The sequence below is a fragment of the Melospiza melodia genome, chromosome 20, assembly GCF_035770615.1.
Source record: "Melospiza melodia melodia isolate bMelMel2 chromosome 20, bMelMel2.pri, whole genome shotgun sequence".
NCBI classification, from domain to species: Eukaryota; Metazoa; Chordata; class Aves; order Passeriformes; family Passerellidae; genus Melospiza; species Melospiza melodia.
Window position 1 is genome coordinate 9769813 of NC_086213.1, and position 19374 is coordinate 9789186.

The following is a 19374-nucleotide window of genomic DNA, read 5'->3' on the forward strand; positions in this document are numbered from 1 at the left end:
CAGTTTCTCAGAGTTGTCCCCAGCACTGACGGTGCTGCAGCCCTGCAGGGAGAAAGGATCCACTGTCCCTGCATGTGAGCCAGCATCAACAAGAGCCCAGCATTTCTAGGCAGAGCTGTTCTCACAGAGCAATTCCCTGGGGTGGGAAAAGCAGGGACCAGAAACAGAGGTTATAAACAGGACAGAGCAAGAAAAAAACCAATTCCAGCTCATGATGATGATTTTGAAATAAGATTTTTTTCTTACAAAACCACAACATTGTGGGCTGATGCTGCATCACACAGGGCCTGGTGGGCAGGACTTTCCCCATGATGCTCGTGGGCAACAAAAACACATGGAGTTCAGCAAGTGGAGTTTTGGGAAATGTTTGGTGCAATTATGGTATTTGGCTTCTGAAAGTTTACAGCTGTGTGGCTGAAATTTCTGCAAGAATGGAAGGACTGGACTAATTAATTCAGCACCTCTCCCACATCCCAGATGCAGGGCTTAGCTTTTCCTCCTAGAGTGTTCCAATCCAGACAGAATAGGGAAGTTCTGCACTGAAGTCAGGACCAACACTCAGCATCTTCACTGTCCCTTTTGCCATGTTCAGTGACCTGTGGCAAAGCTATGTGGGCAAGAGAATTCTAAGCCATGTGCCTGCTCTGTTCAAAAACCAAATTGCAATGCATACAAACACAGCAGAGATATATTTAATGTAAATTTAAAATACCCAAATGTTATCATGATATCACACTTCAAGTCTCTTTTTTGTTCAGCAACAAGCTTGCTGATTCTGACAGTATAATCCTACAAATACTGAAATATGGATGGAATTTAAGCATCCAACTGGCTGGGAAGGGCTGGGGCTCTGCTATCAACTTGTGACAGTTCCTAAGCACTGCAGGAGGAGAGGACAGGTAACATGGAAGAGAAACCAGGAACTGCAGCTCCCACTCAGCAACTGGCTTCAACTTTCTCAAATTCACAGGCTTCATGGGAATTCAGGCAAGGTGGCTTTTCTGCCCCAAGCTTCACCTGCTGTGATAAGGGGACAGAAAACACCCCTTTTTTACCCAAAAGTTGAGGCAGGTAGAACCACACACATTATAAATGCTTTCACTCAGATACCACATGAACAGGATCATAAATGACTGAAAACAGGTCACTAACAATTTCAAATCAATTTTATTGTCTTAAATCGGTGTTGTACAATTTAAAGCCAAAAAAAAAAAAAGTCACACAAAACACAAATAAAAAATGTTGACAAAGTATCAAGCATTACCTTATAAAGAACATCATCATACGCTCTCACAAACCTGAAGGTACGTGTAATCAGACTGAGGTTTCTTGAAATCTATTAAAGACGCCTGACACAAACGCTGCAACAGCAACAAAGCCATGACAATAGCAGGTGGACTACACTAGCAACTTCAGCAATGGTTGGGGGTTGGTTTTTGGGGTGCTTTCTTTCTTTTTTTTTTTTCTTCTTTTTTTGCATACCTTATTGTCTACAAAGCAATAAATATTTTTCACCAAAAAAGTTGGTTTCACGCTACATGCAGTTAGATAAAAAAGAAAGTCACCAAAGTGATGGCAAAATAAATCACCTTTATTTTTTTTTCCTCCCCTACTTTTGGGGTTATTTTGTGTGGATTTTTTGTTGGTTTTTTGTTGGTTTTTTTTTTCTTTTTTTTTTTTTAATTCAAGCACAGTGGCTAAGTTTCAAGTATTGAGAGAAAAAAAAACATATATATACACGTTTGTGTTTGTGTGTGTATCTCTACCCATGCACACACATACACACACACACAGCCTTGCATGTATATACACAAACACATACATATATATCAGTTGTAGGTCTGTAAACCACAATTTTTAATTTTTTTTTTTTTGGAGCAATATATACTTGTATACATTGAATGTGGACAATTTTGATACATTCAAGTAATGAAGTACAGCTGGAAGGTTAGTGCTGAGCTTGCCACACACACAGCTCACTGGGGCAGCAGATGTGGGTCCGGGCTGGGCCTCTCCTGGGGGCTGTGCCCGAGCTCTGGGGTGCAGGGCTGGGTATTGCAGAGTCAGTCCTGGCTGGTACTCCTGTGCTGCAGTGTAGCCCTTTGCACAGCTGGCCAAAGCCTTTCTGCAGTCTGGGGCTCCTCGGCATTGCTGTCCACAACAGGCTGGGGAGGTTGGTTGTTTCTGTCTTTTTGTTTCTCCTTTGTTTCCCAGGCACAAGCACAAATGGCCACAGAAGCAGCAAACTGTGAGCCAAATACTGAAGCATTTGTGAAAGCTACACTTAAGCTTCCCTGGTTGGGGCAGTTGGAAATATTTTTAAATTTCTTTATTGGCACTTCTGCTCTGTGAACAGAAACACCCATGTTGCCAAATGCAGTGCCAGCTCCAAAGCCCATGGAGTTGCTCCTGAAACTCTTGTAAAGAATCACACTGAATGTGCCAATCTTGAGAGGAAAAAAAAGCAATGAGGACTTAACCACCATGTGCAAAACATTTTTAGATCCCCAAAAACTAAGCCTGAGGTTTCGAGTTGCTTTCAAAGATGCTTTTCTGCCCAGCTCTACCACAACACTGCCACGACTCTGGAACTCACACTCATCTCTCACAGACAGATGGAAGGCAGGCAGCTCCCCTCTCACACACATGCTCACAGCACCCCAAGCCTCACCCAGAACTCCAGCCACACACACCCACAGTCGCATTAGGCTGCAGAGTCTCCTTGAAAGAAATGCTGAACATAAAACTGAACGGGATTTCTTTATAAAAAAAAAAAAAAACAAACAAAAAAACCCAAAAACCCAACAAACAAAAACAAAGCAGCAAGTAACACTTCTTTAAAAATGCGTTTCCAAGTGTGTGGGATCCTAACGCCTGTTCTTCAGCTCTTAAAAAGCATGGAGCTTTGTAATGACTGTCCTTAAAAGAACATTTAAATAAAAAACAAACCTTGGTACTGCCAGACTGCAAGTCAGCTTTGCCTGGTGTGGAGGAGGAACAGCACAGACTCTGCAGTGCTCTTTGCCTCACACTCACGAGATACAGTACAGTTAAATACGTACAGTTACACACAAACCATATCAATATCAATATATATTCACTCTCAGGAATACATATTAATATACGCACACACGTAGTGCAATAAAACAACCAGGAAGCAAGGAAAGGAATAAAAAGAACAGCATTCCTAACAGTCGTGATGTTCCTGGGTTGTTGTGTGATGCAAAGTCAACTTCTCAAAGTTCCCATAGTGTGTAAAGTGCTCCTTTGATTCACAAAGCTAGTGTTTTCAGTTTGGGGGGCTCCAGGGAAGGGGTTATTGAGCCAACAGCTGAAAGCAGGACAGTGCCAGTGCTTCCTCAGGTAGGAACGTGCTGACAGGAGAGCTCAACAGCCACGAGTCTTTCACATTGATCCCTCTGAGCCGGGGGACCAAGGGAGGAACGGATTCATTTTGGCTTCTTACAAACACAGGAGTGTGACCCTTTCTGCTGCCCTCCTGTTTCCTGCACAGCCCCTTTCCCTGTGTTGTTTGCCCATCCAGGCAGGCAGACAGGGAGCCCACACAGCAGCCATGAGATTTCCAAGCTTCCCAGCAGCCACACATCCTCTGCCTCACTCAGCGAGTCTGTTGAGGTGGGAGCTACTTCACAACGCCAACTCCCTCCTCTCCAAGCACTCCAAGGCATAAACACAAGGAGAAAGGACAAAGGAGAGAGTGGAGGGGAGCCTTTGTTGTTGCCAGGGAGCTTGAAGATGCCTGGCTCTCAGCTGGGAAGGGGAAAGTACACAGACTGGCCTTTATGTCTGAATGACACACTCGGACATCAACTGAAGCCAGCAGTTTCAGCACATCCATTGCCTGCAATGGACACAGCACTGGAATACCCTGTTCTTAAGCAAGAGGGATAGGCAGCAGTCTTATCCTTCAAAGTGCTGGGAAGAAGCAGATTTCTTTCCTTCACCCCCTCTGACAACGAGGGAGACCTTTCCACATCAGCTATGTCTTCACCAGGCCTTTGGGCAGGGAAATATTTGTGCTTGCTGCAGTCACACGTCCCCACAAAGGAATCTGAGTCTGTGGAACAACTTCCCAAAATGTCCAAAACCAGAACAGTGAGCAGTCCATCCTCCAGGTGTCCTACTGCCAGAGTGGTTTCCCACCACAGCACAGGCTGCTGGGGACAAAGCAATCAGCTGGGGTGAGGCGTGTGAAGGACAACACCACTGGAGTCAGGCACAGAACCCCGACAGCAGAGCTGACAGCCTGCGCTCGATGCACAGCTTACCTGGGGAAAGAACAGCACAAGCAATCAGCTTCTCATTTTCCTGCCAATGTAAAGACCACCACTGGAGACTGAACAAAAAAGGGAAAACAGCAGAATTTCAACAAATCTAAGCAGAACTTTGAGAATCATCACCAGGTACTGATGAGGCCAGTGAAGACCTGACCAGAAACACCCTGGGAAGGGACAGCCAAGCTCCAACAGATGATGGTTATCCCCAATCCCCTCTTCCCACCACCTGCAGTGGGAGGTGACAGAGGTGATTAAACCCCAGCATAAGGGCAGGGAAAGTGTGCTCAGAGCAGTGAGTCAGTCCCTTCCCCTCCAGATGGAGTAACAGCCCTCAGGGGACAAGGACAGCACTGGAGAGGGGACAGCCTGGAGCAGCAGACTGCCTGGGAGAGGAGGCCCAAGGACAGCACAAAGGTCAGAGCTCAGCTTTCACTGCTACAGCAAGCACCTGCTGATGAGGAGAGTTTGTGTCTCAGGGCTGGGGAACCAGGCAGGTGGGCAGTCCTGGTTCAGAGATGTGCTGGAAGGAGCCCCTGCTGTGCTGAGCAGCCACCTCTGCCTTGCAGCCACTGCAGGCTCACGTTCACAAGTGCTCTGTGCAGAGGGATGGTTCTGGCTGGAGACCAACCCCAGGCCCCTGCTGCTGCCAAACCACTTCCTTCAGAGAGTTCTTTCACACATCCAAAGTTCCAACAAAGTGCTGGCTACTGCTCTGCATGGGAAGCTCTCAAAATGTGGCTCAGAACAGGGACCTGCATTTCTATCAGCTTCTCTGTTGGAAAAGCAGGAGGCCAGGCTGTGAGGAGCTGTAACAAGCCAAGAGATCTCTGCTATGTCCACCAAGATGTGGCCAAAGGAAAAAAAAATGGTGCTGGAAGCTGAAATTTCCGATCCATGCACCTAAATCCATGCACCTAAAAAGTCCACATGTTCTAGTTGAGGAAACAGCAAAAAGTCGCCTAATACTCACATTTACTGATGTTTTCTATGTCTCCCTGTTCAGTGATGATGTTCAGGAGCCCCTCCATTAGCAGCAGAGCCTTGTGGTACCTCTGTGCACAGTCCTCTCTGTGGTGGAACATCTCATCCAGGGCTGCAGACTGCACCTAAGGGCAACAACCCAGTGCCAAGAGCTCATTCCCAGAGCAGACCCAGCTTTCCCAGTCCCTCAGCTGCATGGACAACCCCCTTGCCCAGCCTCCAGATGGAGCATCATGAGAGGAACCAGCTGCTAAGGCCACCAGCAGGAACCACAAATGCCCAACACTGCTCTGTGCTATCCCCAGTCTCTGGAAATGTGGGTTTTTACCATTTGCACAGCATAGCTGAAGATGAGCTTCTCTGCAGTGATGCTGTTGATCCGATCCATGAGCTTCTGTTTGTCCAAGAAGAACCTCTGCAGTCTCATGTTGAGGCAGTGACAGGAGGATACACTGGATTTGTAAAGCTCATTTAGCTTCTTCACAACTACAGTAAAAGAAAGAAATACTTTAGAAAGAAATGGTTTTTACTCACAATTCTCCCTGTGCCTCCCAATTCCCACGTGCAGGACCCCAAAGGATTAACCTGCAGACAACAGGGTTCTGTTAAAGCCAAGAGACTGGCAGGAAATCCCTGCACCAAGAGGGCTTTTTCCCTTTCCACTGTCACCTTCACCACTTATAAACCTGCACATGGCAACTCCTACACAAGTGTGGTTCACCTGAGGCTGGGTGTATTTTTGTTTCCCCCAGCAGCCACAGGCAGGAGCACTTTGCTCTGCACAGGATGTGTCACACACCAGCAGCAGAGCCAGAGCTTCTGCTGCTCCATGGGTGCTGTGAGGGGTGCATGGCTCACACGTGGGAGCTCCTGGAGTGTGGATCAGCAGCACTGGCTAAGCAAGGGAATCTCTGCTGTCCCACTGAGGAAGGACACAGGTGGCTGTGAAGGGCCACCTCCTCTCCTGAAGCACAGCAGCTCATGCAGGCAGGTTAAGGAATAGGGAATCAGGAATCAGATATGGCTCTGAGTGATTAAATAACAATCCACAACTGCAAGGGATGCCACAGGCTGAGTCTCCCTAGCTACATGGCTGGATCTACACAGAGTACTGAACACAAACTCCCACCAACATCTGATGAGTACTAACTCCTACACACACATTTGAAAATCCCCATGCTGTATGAAACAAAGACAAGCCAGCCTTGCCCAATTCCCACACACTGAAGGAGAAACAACACTACAAATCTAGAAGCTGCAATCTGCTCTGAAAAGAAGTGATTTATTTGGGTTATGACAACTTTTCTGTTAGCCTGAACTTGTGGAAGATGTGTAGCTAAATCTGGTGTGTATTGCTCCACACTGCCTGCTACAACATATGTGTGCAATTCATATTTAACTTCCATTTTTTACAGCCCATCCCAAGGCAGCACTTTGCAAAGGCAAAGCTCTCAGGGTAGGTGGCTGGTGGGTCAAGTATTTCAAGTACTTCCAAAAGTTCCCTCAGTAATATTACAATGGGAGTTCAAAAATTATTTTTTTCTTATCACTGACTCACAGCCAGCTCTCACCACAGCCAATCAGATGCAAATGTAAAGCTGCAACACCAGTGAAGAAGTGACTCTGGCATTACCAGTACTCCACTTCCTGTGTTTTTGTTTCACTTGAAAAATCATCACTGCCAGGACAAGTCCCTATTTGCTGAGTAAGCACTTCCTAGGACATGCACTGTGTAATTAAGCTGGGCTTACATCAAGTACACATCAGCACCTAAGACAGAGATATTCAAGGAATCAGATAAGATGCATCCCCCCTTACAATTAGTGCTGAAGAGTCTCACAGGAGCATGACAATAGCTCTGAGCCATAAGGTCAGTGTGAAGAGAGGAACATTCTCATGTGAATAAAGATCCAGCTGCACAAGGGGACAATCACAAATGAGCTCCCACCACCCTGGTAGGGTTCACACTCACTTCACCCCCTCCATACTGTCTGTGACACTTTTATAAGTGCCATTCCAGGTGAGTCTTTTGCCCCATGAGAGCAGCAGCCCCTTACCTTGCTTGACGGTGGAGGAGAGGCAGAGCTTGCCAGCTTTGATCTGCTCTATGGCCATCTGCAGCCCCGAGGACAGAAGTTCTGCCACTTTCAGGTACAGCACGAGCTGCTCTGCATAGCTGCAAGGAAAGCAGACAGAGCAGTGTGACAGCAGCTCTGTGTCCCCAAGGACTGCGGGCACATGAGGATGTGTGGGGCGGGAGGCAGAACCCCTGGGAGAGGAGCAGCTCTGCCAGTCCTTACCTCCACTCCCGGCTCAGGAGGCTGATCTGGTCGGCCACCACGCTCTCCTGGAGCTGGTACTCAGATGCCACCGAGCTGCCCATGTCACTGGAGCTGCCCTTGAGAGCAGCGATCTCCATCACGTAGTGCACGAAGGCCAGCGTGAAGCGCAGGCTGCGCAGGATGTCCGTGTGCTCCTGCTGTTGGAGGGATGCCAGGGGGGTTACAGGCAACCTGAGCTCACCTGAGCTGTGCCAGCAACCCACTCCAGCTACAGAAACAACACCTCACCCCCAGAGCCCCTTGCAGCTCTGCTCTGGGCCAAGCTCAGCCTGGAGCCTGCACCGGTTCCTCTTGCACAGTAGCAGCAGCAAACAACTGTCCCAGGCTAGAAACTTCTAGACAGCTCCCTGGAGAAGCTGGTGAGGCTTACTCTAAAATTACAAGCTCCCATCCCAAGGAGCATCCCAGCTCTGTGGGATTTTCAGAAGTCAGCCAGGAAGGGGGAGAGACCATCTGCACCATAAGCCTGGCTCTTGTTCCCACTACAGCAATGCCAATGTGGATTTCATGGGAGTGAAAACCTCCTACACCATATAAAACTGCCAGTGAAGTGTCTCCAACCCTACATCCCAGCCTTCATCCCTTCCCAGCTCAGTGCAGCGAGCCTTGGGTGAGGTTCTTTGAGGAGACAGCAAGGACAACCTTCTATCTGCAACTCCTGCCCAGCTGGTGAGGGAAGTGCTCACACCAAGAGCTGTGGTCATTTCAGAGCAGTTTTTCCTCTGCTGTTACAGATCAAAGGGGATTATCCCATTTCTGGGAAGCTGCATGCTTAAGTCACTGCAACCAGTTCTGGGAAGTTAGTATTTGTGGAAAATCTGAATGCCTGTGGGTCTGCAAAGTGAATTGCTGCCTGGGTCAGATGCCAACTTCATTGTTTACTCTCTGTTGAGAAGTGGGTAACCTGGTCTTCAAAGAGTAACTGGCTCAGTTCTCTCAAAGGGGGTAAGGATGTTTCCTACATGAATTTACCAGGAAGTCGTCATGTTCAAGATCTGAGAGCTGCTTTCTTTCCTTCACTGGCTCAGGCACTGGGCTGCTCAGGCAGCTCTGACTATCTGGAACATGAATCTTTCCCTCCCACCACCTTGCTACCTGGACAGTCCAGTATGGTGAGGAAGTGTTATCTCCATCTTCCTCAATTTTCTTTAAAAGCACAGGAGGAACTTGAAGATTAAGAAATTATCAAGTCACACAAGAAGTTTGTGGCAGAGCAGGAAACTGCTGAGATCTTGCAGGTTCACACTCTTATCTCTAAACCACAGGCAGTCCTTCCTCTGCCTACAGTCAGCTTCTGTTAACTGTGCTGGCATTTATGGCCTCATTTGCCATCAGAAGTCTTCTGTAGCCATCTCTGTATTGTGTTTTAGAGCACTGCAAAAGAAACTAAGCCCCAGCCTCCAGTATGCCTTGTCTGCACCTAAAGACACTTTCACAAAAGACAGAAGAACCACCCATCCAAATGCAACAGTGCTGCTCAAGATAAACAAGGGCACTAAACAGTGAGACTTCAGTGCCCTGAAAGATGAGCAGAAAGCAGAAAATCCGCCAGGTATGCATTCTAGCCAACTCTACAGAGCACAAAAGGGTCTTGAAATCTGTTGCAAAGGTTTTGTGACATGCAAACAGATTACTGTGCTCAGCAGAAACAACAACTGAAGCCAAATGAGTCATTACAGGCAGAGAAGCTGAGTGCTATTCCAAGATCAACTGATACTTCCTTAGGACACTTCTCTTCAGACCAGCATCTGAAGTAGTGGCAGCTGGCAGGGCCCCAAACTTCTGTCACCTCACCCAGGTAGGATGCTCAGTTCAACTGACTGCCATTGTGATCACATCATGGCTGGAAGCCTTTGCCCTGTGGCTTCACAGGTAATGAAGCCAACAAATGCAATCCAATGCAGAACTGACAGAAAAAATGAGCTCAACAAAATCTGAAGCAGAAGAGCAAACCCACATCCTTAAAACAATGTGTGCATATCTCTCTTGGTATCTTGGGGTTTTCAGCAACACCAGCAAGTGTCAGACACAAAGAGCCTTCTCCAGTCCCAGACAGCCCAAGGAGGTATCACAAGCAGAGCCAAAAGCGTGACTGAATCTGCCTCCCACCTCCAGTGCAAATGGGCAGCCTGACCTACATTTCAAATATATCCCAGCTATAACAGCATTTGCTCTGCCTCAGCCTGCAGAGAAGGGGAGCCTGGCAGCCTTTCAGCTCCACAATCTGGTTCAGCTCTTCTGGTGCAGAACACAGTGTACCCCCCTCCCCCAGCAGGAACAGAAGTGTCAGGTTTACTTTGTTTGCAGATCCTTTCAGCAGAGACCAGATCACTGCTGACTCCCCAGGTGCAGCAGGCAGGCACCTGACACACCGAGCTACTCATGTTCTCAGTCAGCCAGGACTAATGCTGAGCCTTGGAAAACAGGAGAGCCCCAGAGCAGGCAGGTTGGCTTCAGAGGCCCTTAATACAAAACTGGATAACTGATCTTCCAAGCTGCAATTTCAGCTTTGGGGAACGGGGAATTTTAACCCCACTCACAGGCTGTTACATGGACTAAAGGGCTTGGTGCTAAATATACCCTGAGCTTTCTGAACATTTCACTGGCCTTGCTCTCTTGGAACTTGCTGTATTGTTTGCTCCACCTCTGGAAGCAATGCATGGATTTAATAAAAGCTTTACTTTTATTCCCCTGTCCTTTGCCCCTGGGATATACCACACCCACCTCCATGAGGGTCTCTTCAGGCAGCTCTGGTGCCTCAAATGTGACAGCACCTTCCAGGTTGGCAGTGATGGGATCAGCAAAAGTGTACCGGAGACTCGAGGGGCCCTCCAGGGCCTCCCCAGCAGCTCCCACTGCCAAGTGCCTCCCACTGAAGGAGCCTCCAGAACTGAGAGAGCTGGAAGAGCCCACTGTGAAGAAAAACAGACAAAGGAATTAACTGGAGGTATTAACAGCAGGTCAGGCAGACATTCCTCATGCAGAAGAGAGAATTCTGTAGGATTCAGGATCGTGGATCTGACAGGAGCCAGCAAGAGGTTCTTGTGAGGAAGATGCAAGGACTCTGGATGCAGAACAACCACTCCCCACTCAGTGACTCAGACCAGCTGACAAGCTCAGGCAGATTTAAGAATGATGATCATTTACAGAGACAATTCAGAAGAAATTCTTTACCCTTTTTTTGGCTAAACCCTTTTTTTGAATCCTGCCACAATATCTTGGGCTGATCTTTATCATACACAGTCAAAGCCAACTTCCCCACCATGGAGCAGCACAGTTTGAACCCTGGCTCCCTGCCTTTTTGCTATTACTGTCACTGAATGAGCACTCTGATAAGTGATGGCTCTAGAACATTCTGTATGCAAGCCAGGAGAGTTTTCCATTAATGCCCTGCACTTTTGTTTTCCCCTCTTTATAAATAAGAGGCTGGGCAGAGAATGAGTGACCAGCTGAGTCAAGACCCTAACCCCAGGGTTCTGGAGACCCTATAGATGTGGTGTCCATCAGACAATTCCTCACCATCAGCTTTTCCCCTTCTTGACCACTGAATTCACCCTAGGAGCACAAAGGATATTTTGTCTCACAATGCTTTCATCACTTCCAGAGGCTTTCCCACCCCTGGCACACTGCCACAGAGGAAAACCCTCTGTCTGATGGGGGATGCCAATGCCAGCTCCAACAATCTGCTAATTCTACCCAGGTGGTATTCTCCATTCTCACTGGTCCTTTGGAGGAAGATGTTTCTCTTCTAACTACAGGTTTAATTCACTGCCCTACCCTGCCTTCTAAGGGTTCAGCAATATAATAATGCAGAACTGATCTGCAGAGAGACACAGCCTCTTTTCCTCCCAAAAGCTCTTTCCATGTTGGCAGCAATGCTTCAAAGCCAAGAGGATCATCAAAGACAGTCAGAGTATTTCCAGGTCCCTCAGAGACAAGAGAAGAAAGGACCTACAACATCACATTCTGGGTGCCCTGTAATTCCAAGAGGCTGTTTGCAGAAATTGTTGGGATGATTCACAAAAAGGCTCTGCCTTTAGTACTGTCCTTACTCATGGCTTGTGCAAGCACTTGGGGTGAAAAGTTTCAGCTTTCAAGTCTCCCCTTTCCACCATTAACTGTGTGCATTAACTATAACATGAGGAGTTCCTGCACAGGTCTAATAAACAAAGCTTGTCCTGCAGCATTGCTTTGGTCACCCTGACCTGACACTCTGTGTGTGCTGCAGGTTCACTTTCAAACTCCTATTCCAGCCCTCCCATCTGACACCCCTGAGCACCTGAGGATCAACCTGCTAAAATCTGGTGCTTGGATCTGCTTCCAGATTGCTATTATCCCTGAAAAGCAACACAGGAACTCTGAATCCTCCATCACATTGCAACAGGAACTGGAGGCTGTAGCCAGGACAGTAACCCCACTGTGCTACAGGCCCCTCACACAGTTTTTAAGAGTCCTAAAGCTCACTCTCCAAAGAAATAAGACAAAGAAAGAATTGTGGTTCCAATCTGCCAGGCAATCAAAGACATGAGTGGTTTTAGTTAGGATGGAAATGCAAGCTATACACAGGAACCAAGCCCACATGTACCCCATCCCAGTCAAGCAGCTTGTTCATGGTCACATCCAAACTTTCCCTGCAGTAATTGAGGACAACAGAGTCAAGTACATTCAGATGAGGAACAGGCAATACAAAAAACCAGACAAGCCAAATATGCAAATCAAAATGTGCCCAAACATTTTCTTAAACTGAACAGAGACTCCAGCTCCCAGACACTATCCCAAAAGGGCCAATCCCCACAGCCTCAGCTGCTGGCTGGTGAGGCAATAGCACTGGTGCCTTCCAAGGAGCATCTGCCAAGCAGGAGTGCATCTCCCCATCTTGTCCTAAGCAGCTCAGAGCATAAATAACACCTTTGAACAGTTTTGCACACAGAACCCTCCTGGCCCTTTCCCAACAGTCCTTGTGCACTGAAATTTCTGGGCACAGATAGTCACACTCATCTTTTATAGCTCATCCAAAACCCACAGAGAGAACAGTCAGAACACAACACAATCTTTACATTTGTTCACCTCTCAGCAACAGTGGTTCTGTGAACAGCTGCAGCATTACTCCTGAAGCAGAGAGCAATGAAGTAAAAGTTTGCCTGTCTCTTACAATACTGGAAAACCACTCTGGCACTAATGCCAGTGCAAACAGCAGCAACAACTGGGGTTGGCAGGAGCCAGCACTAGAACCTCAAAGGTGCTGGGACCAGCTGAGCTCTTACAGATTGCTCTGAGCAGCCTTCTGCCATCACCAGTGCCCTGCAGCAAGGAGCACAGCACATCTCTCTGCCCGCAGGCATTCCCACTGGAACAGGCAGGTAGGTATCGGCCCTTTACCTGAAAACATCCTGGTCCTCGTGGTCTGTGGGGGGGTTGTTCCACTGGGAGGGGATCCGACAGTAAAAATCACTGGGGATGGGCTGGCAGAGCCCCCAGCCCGGGCACCAGAGTGCAGGGTCCCTCCGTAAGCACCTGAGGGAGCTGGGGAGACAGTTGAAAGGTGCAGACCGGCATTACAGGAAGGTTACTCAGAGCACCGTGCGTTCCTGTTCGGGTGCGTTCCTGCCGACTCTCCTGGCACACAGCGGGCACCAGCACGGGCACTGGGGCACCCCCAGCACCACGGGGCAGTGCCAGCCGCGGCTGCAGCTGCTCTCCCTCCTCGCTGCCTGCCTGCACGCCCAGAACACCCACCCTGCAGAGCCATTCACACCGAGCCGCCTGGCACCGAGCCACCGCTGCCACAGGTTATCACACTCACAAGGGGCCACAAGAGGAAGCCCTGCCTACAAAAATCACACCACTAGGCAGCAGATACACAGCACACACAGCCCACAGAGCAGGGGAAAGCAAACACCACTGCACTGCTCACACACGGCGCGTCCCCAGCCAAGAGCCACCGGCAGAGCAGCCTCCCAAAGCAGGAGGGGTGCAGGCAAACCCAGCCCAGGACATCCTGCCAGACCTGCCCGGCCTCCCCACCTACCTGCAATCTCCATTGGCTTCTCGTTGTTCAGGCTGTCGCTGCTGCCAGCTTCTGAGATCTGTGCCCCAAAGGCTGCCTTGAGGAGCAGGTCAGTGAGCCTGCCCGTGCTCAGAGATCTAAAAAGAGTACAGACAATGTGATGCTGGAAGTCAACAGGTGCAAGGTGCCAGCTAACTTCACTTCTTTGTGCTATTCCTGCTCCACAGCCACTTAACACTACACAGCAAACAGTCTGGAGTTGAAAAAACCACTCTTTCAACAGAGCCTCTGAAGCACCTCCTGCTACTTGTAGAAAGCACAAAACTATCAAGACTAAGTGCAGTAATGCAAGTCCTTACTATGTTAATACAGCACAATTTGTTTTTGTTGAAAAGAATGAAAATTAGTATCAGAGGACTCTTCCAGAACACTGGGGAAAGCTGCAGTGTGTGCAGAGAGGGATGTAAGAAAAACTTCACAGCAGCACCTGAGTGACTTTCTATCCTGCAATGCTCATGACAGCCAGCACGTGGCTTTCCAACAGATCTCTCTTCTGAAGATCTGTGCCACTGTTTGATGGAGGAGACACCCAGAACAGCTTCTCCTCCATGACAGGCCCCACAGAGAGCAATTGCTTGTCTGGAAACAAAGTCCTGCATCCTCACTTGATCAAACTCTGCACACTAAACATGGTGCGAAGCTGAAGACAATCTTTAATTTTAAAAAATACAGGCCATGGTCTGTCCCTTTAGAAGAAGACTTAAAATCTGCACCATACCTGTTTTCAATCCAAAGGGGCTAGCAAATAACTACACAATGTTTACAGATGCCTCATTACAACTTCAGCATCAGCTGGGGTTGGAAATTTGCCCCATCTGTCGCGCACTGAGGAGTGAAGCACCACTGTATGAAGCAGAGAGCAGCTCACCTGCCCTTGATCTCTTCCACAGGCCTCAACCCCAGCCCAGTTTGCTGGCAGTGGAAATGACCCATCTCCTTCAGATCTGGCAAGGTCTTGTTCCGGGTTGGAGTCATCATGACCCCCTGGTGGGCCAGCAGGGTGAGGAGATTCTGGGAACTTGGGGTTTTGGGAAACTCAAATGGGGACACAGCCTAAGAAGAATAAAAAGAACAGAGATAAATGATATATAAAATGAAGGAGGAAGGCTCCTCTTGGTCCCCATTTGTTTATCAAAATTAAAATTTTTAACAACTTGCCTGAAATAAGAGTAGAAATCCCACCCTGAACAGTTACTTGTCCCTAATCCCAGAAAGGCTAAAATGAAAGGACGACAAACTGCTGAGAATTTTGCAAGCAGAGGAAATGCTGTCGCAGTGCCTGCTCCCCATGTGGCACAGGGCTGTCACTGCTGGGGATTCCTGCTGGACACACACTTGTGTCACAGCTGGGTCACTGTGTCCCCACCAGCCATTCACTCTGGCCATTGGGGCAGCTCCTTCCCCTGCCTGCTCCAAGCCTGGCTCTGCTGAGCTGCTGAGTGCTGCTGCCCAGGGGAAGCAGGGCACCACCCCATTTCACACAGATCACTGCACAGCCCTCACAAGTGCTGATAAATCCAGGTCAGAGTTATCTGCTCCTGCAGCAGCTCATCCCCAGATCACCCAGAAGACCAAGCTGTGAGAGGCTCAAGAGCAGACTGCTGGCACACCTTTGTAGGGGAGCCCATGATTGTTGGCAAAGGGCTTCTCTGCATGAACTCGGAGAGCTTGGGTGAGGAGCGGAGCTGCCGGCAGTGCTGCAGGCCGTGGATCTGCAGAGGCTGGCTGACCGGGGTGTGCCCAAAGTGAGCAACAAGAGGGTCAGAGTGCTGCTTGGTTATCTTCTGCCTGCAGGAATGCAAATCTGACAGGTTGGGAGCACTGTGGAGCCGGGAGCCCATCCCTCGAGGAGACTGTTCGGGTGCCAAGGAACCTGGAGGGCACAGAGTGACAAACTACATCACTGCCTGCTCCTAACACAGACACAGCCTGGTCTCAGGATCTACACTCAAACAGATCAAAACCTTCTAGGGCTAAGCATGGTACTGAGCAGAGCCACAGCTCTGCCAGGCCTGGTCATTTTTGAGTCTGTGGGAAGATGAAATATGAACAACAGGGAAATAAAAGTGCAGCTTCTTTCTTTCATTGCCATTCAGAGACACAAACTTTGACTGTCAGAGCTCAGCAGCAAGGAAACTACACATTAAACAGGCCTCTTGGCAGAGGAGGCGTTAGAGGTTTTGAGATGTTTTCCCTTCACTCAATCCATTGGCTTCCAAGTCCCAAATTTGAGCTTTTGTGACCCTCAGTCTGTCAGCGCTGGAAGATGCTGGCTGACAGGATGTGAATGGAACAACCCCAGGTCCCACCAGCACACAGAGATCCTGGCTGGCCTAACATCCAGAGAAGCTGCTGAAGCACCCAACCCAACCTAGAATGCCCTGAGAATACAGTTCTGGGTTATCCATGGCAATAAGGAAGGAAGGCAAGGACCGACGCACCGGCAGCAGGAACTCGGCTTCTCACTTCTGCTCCAAGAGAAGATGGGATAACAGTCTGGCTGGGCTGCTCTGGGATTGTTCCAACTGTGAGGGAATTAAATAGAAAAGAAATTAATTCAGTATTAAGTTTTTATAGGCAAGAACAGCACTATGCACCACCTGTTCATAGAAAGATGCCAGTTATCTCTTTCATCTTCTCAGTCCTAGCTGTGTGGTGAAAAGATCATCAACTCCTGTAAAAGGAGGTTAAAAAAAACTCTGCCTGGTATTAGTTCAGCAAGTTTTAGCCTAGCTTTGCAGTGCTATTAGTTCAGAGGAATGGAATATGAATATTCCGTATTTCCCCATAAGCAGAGACTAATAAATAGAGGATCAAAGACACCAGGGATATAGAACAGCTCATTAAATCAGCCTGTTCTTTTACAGAAAATAGGAAATTGCATCCATTGCACATTGGGGTTTCTCTTGTCCCTTTCCACTCGAATTGCTTGTCAGCATCTAGATCAGGCTACCAGATATTCAGCCAAAACTTTTCAGTCTGGAAGTTCAAGCCCTTTCAAAGCTGGTCAGAAGTTTGCTTTGACAATAATTGGCTTACATTTGTTCTCACCCCAACCCGAGCCAGTAAAAAGATACTTTGCACTTACAGATGCCCTCTTTTGAGGGCAGCAAAATGTTTGATGCAGGCACCAAAGCAAAGCTTGCCTCTCCTGGGGCTAACAGGTATTTTTCTCTCCATTTTATTGAGGTCAAAACACTTGTCAAATCATCTGTGGAGAAGAACCACAGGGGAACACAACAATCTGAACTCTCCACTACCTGGCAGCTACAGGTGGTCAAAACCCCCCTCTTTACAGGAAAGAGGCAAATGATTTTATTGGGACAGCATTGTGCCAGCTGCCATCTTACCTTGTGGTGATGGCATAAAGGGCTTGGCACCACCAAAGGAGAGCTTTTTGGTGCTGGGCATGGATCCATGCTCTCCAGGATAAGGAGGGGAAGCACCAGTTTTGGGAAAGCCAAGAGGACTCGTACTGCTGGACCTCCGCACCGTACCAGACCTTAGAGGAGACAAGAGCAGCACATGGGTCACTCCAGAGGCCAGGCAGAGGAGGAAGGAGAACAGCATCACACAACACACACACAGTTACTCCCACAAAAGCAGAGCTTCATGACTGTTTATCCTGGATCAAAATCCCACTGCTCTAGGACTACACCAAAATAGATTAAGGTGATAATCCTTGTTCAAAAGACTGTCAATTCAAATAAATTAAAAGAACAATCCAGGTTAGCTTAGCTGTAAATAGGACAGTAATTTTTCAGAGACATCTCAGATGCTTGCAGTATCTACATCAATCCTGAACAAGACAGTTCCTATCTTGCCACGTCCAAGATGTTGATTGTAGGCAGTGTCTCCACAATGCCCTGAGAGGGCTTTATTCAAGTGTCTCCTGTGCTGAGCCCCTTGCCCTTCAGTCAGAGCAGCCTTCAGGCTGAAAGCTCTGTGCTCAGTGCTGAGGTAAAGTGTGCCAAGGCACTGCTCTCCAGCAGAGCCTGGACTCCAGTCACGGGCTACAGAGCAAAACACAACACAAGTGTGCGCTGTCAGATCTGAAACACTTCACAGCTACCCAGAGGAATTTGGGGTTTTGGGCTGGACAGTCAGTACTGCCTGCCTAAACACCTTCAACTCGTTGTAAAGGCCCAACTTAGGGAGTTAAAATTAATTTGTAAAGCCCACACATGCAGGAACCTTGAGTATTAGCCAGTGCTAAAATGAAACAGAAGAGGAAACTAGTGGGAAAGTGAGTACATCCACACAATCAGTCTGGAGAGAGACAGGATTACTGCATATCAATTAATTATTTCTCAATATGTTAATCTTTTCACCATCACTAAGAACACACAACCTAAATTGCAATGCCATTCTGTCTCTGCAGGCTCCTTCACCAAGATTCCCATTTCACTTCTCTGTATGAGAACAGTCTTTTCATCAAGTCCTTCATTCTATTCTCAATTTTAAAACATTTTTTCTCTTGTTACAAGAACATTAGTCTCAACCAGTAGGTGTTTTCTGGACAGGAATCAATGCTGAAAAAAACCCTCCTTGCTTGAGCCCCTGAAAGATGCTGTCAGTGAGGTATCCTGCCTCCTCTGCCAGGGATGCTGCATTTAACTGCCCTCATGTATCTGAACAGAAGGAACAAAGGATGTGGGTTTCAGCAGTGCCAGGACTGGCAGAACCATCCTGATGAACTGTCAGTCAATCTAATCAACAACACTTCTAGGTGTATATTTCACTTCATGCCACAATTCAGAAAATAAATACATTTTGAAAAATACATCTATTTCAGTAGTTGAGATAGCTGAGTAGCTGATCTGCCAACCCCCCTGCCCCTACTCAATGTGTTACCACATTCTGCACCCAAGTAAATCCATGCTATAATCACATGCTTGGAAAAAAGGAAATACTTGAAAATTTTAACCTAAAAATCACTTCTCTTCAGGTTGCTCCAGATTCAGAGGCTAATGTTCATCAAGTGCCTGGCCCTGAAGCAAAATGAATTTCCAAAGAGAAAGGTAAGAAGATACCTGGATATTCAGTGGCAGAAAGCATTGCCCTGCCATGTTTTTAATTTTCCAGACCATAAGCCATGCAGAAGGCTGAAATTTATCTATCAGGAGCTTGTAGAAGAAAACCACCAGGTGATGTGGCCAGAGGCACACACACCTCACCAGCACCTCAGCAAGCCACACATCTGTGCACAACCACAGCTGTCACACAGCAGCCAGCCAGGTGACAGGGGGACATTTCTCAGCCACCAGAGTGCACGTCAAGGTTCGCCATCAAATGACACAGCAAACACTACTCAGCACTCAGCACCAATGGCCTGTTTGATCCACCTGATGGAAAAGTGGCATCACAAAATGCCTGGTGGAGTTTTCTCCTGCCATTCCTGAAGGGTGTCTCCTGAACCTGCTGATTAGAGGAAGTGATGGCCAGAGATAAGTATGGCTTCCTGGGGCAGAAAAACATGACGCCAGAGCTGCTGAGAAGATGCTAAAAGCAGCCTGTGAGTCACCCTGATGGGGCCATTCCTCGAGTTCCTGTGCAGGGACATGCCACTCTCAGCATTGCACAGAGCTGACTAAAAGGAGCAGAACATGGCACTTTGCTCCCTGGCTGTGGGCTGTGAGCCTCAGCTCTGGGGCTGGCACAGCACCTTCTCCAGAGCTCTCTCTTG

At 48.1% G+C, this 19374-nt stretch overlaps 1 protein-coding gene across 3 annotated transcripts in view; it reads right to left on the reverse strand.

Annotated features, from left to right (window-relative positions):
• Positions 1-1148: 1148 nt before the first annotated feature.
• ULK1 (unc-51 like autophagy activating kinase 1) overlaps positions 1149-19374 on the reverse strand; it is a 74740-nt gene continuing 56514 nt past the window's right edge. For 2 of the 3 annotated variants that reach the window (XM_063173581.1, XM_063173580.1), the window contains exons 18-29: positions 17039-17190; positions 16130-16213; positions 15299-15561; positions 14557-14741; positions 13650-13765; positions 13001-13144; positions 10346-10533; positions 7580-7758; positions 7337-7455; positions 5608-5765; positions 5269-5404; positions 1149-4289 (exon numbers count right to left, since the gene is read on the reverse strand). In XM_063173581.1, coding sequence (XP_063029651.1) covers positions 4234-4289; positions 5269-5404; positions 5608-5765; positions 7337-7455; positions 7580-7758; positions 10346-10533; positions 13001-13144; positions 13650-13765; positions 14557-14741; positions 15299-15561; positions 16130-16213; positions 17039-17190 — 1780 coding nt within the window. In that variant the 3' untranslated portion in view covers positions 1149-4233. The remainder of the gene's footprint in view (positions 4290-5268; positions 5405-5607; positions 5766-7336; positions 7456-7579; positions 7759-10345; positions 10534-13000; positions 13145-13649; positions 13766-14556; positions 14742-15298; positions 15562-16129; positions 16214-17038; positions 17191-19374) is intronic. The other variant, XM_063173582.1, reaches the window with a different exon arrangement.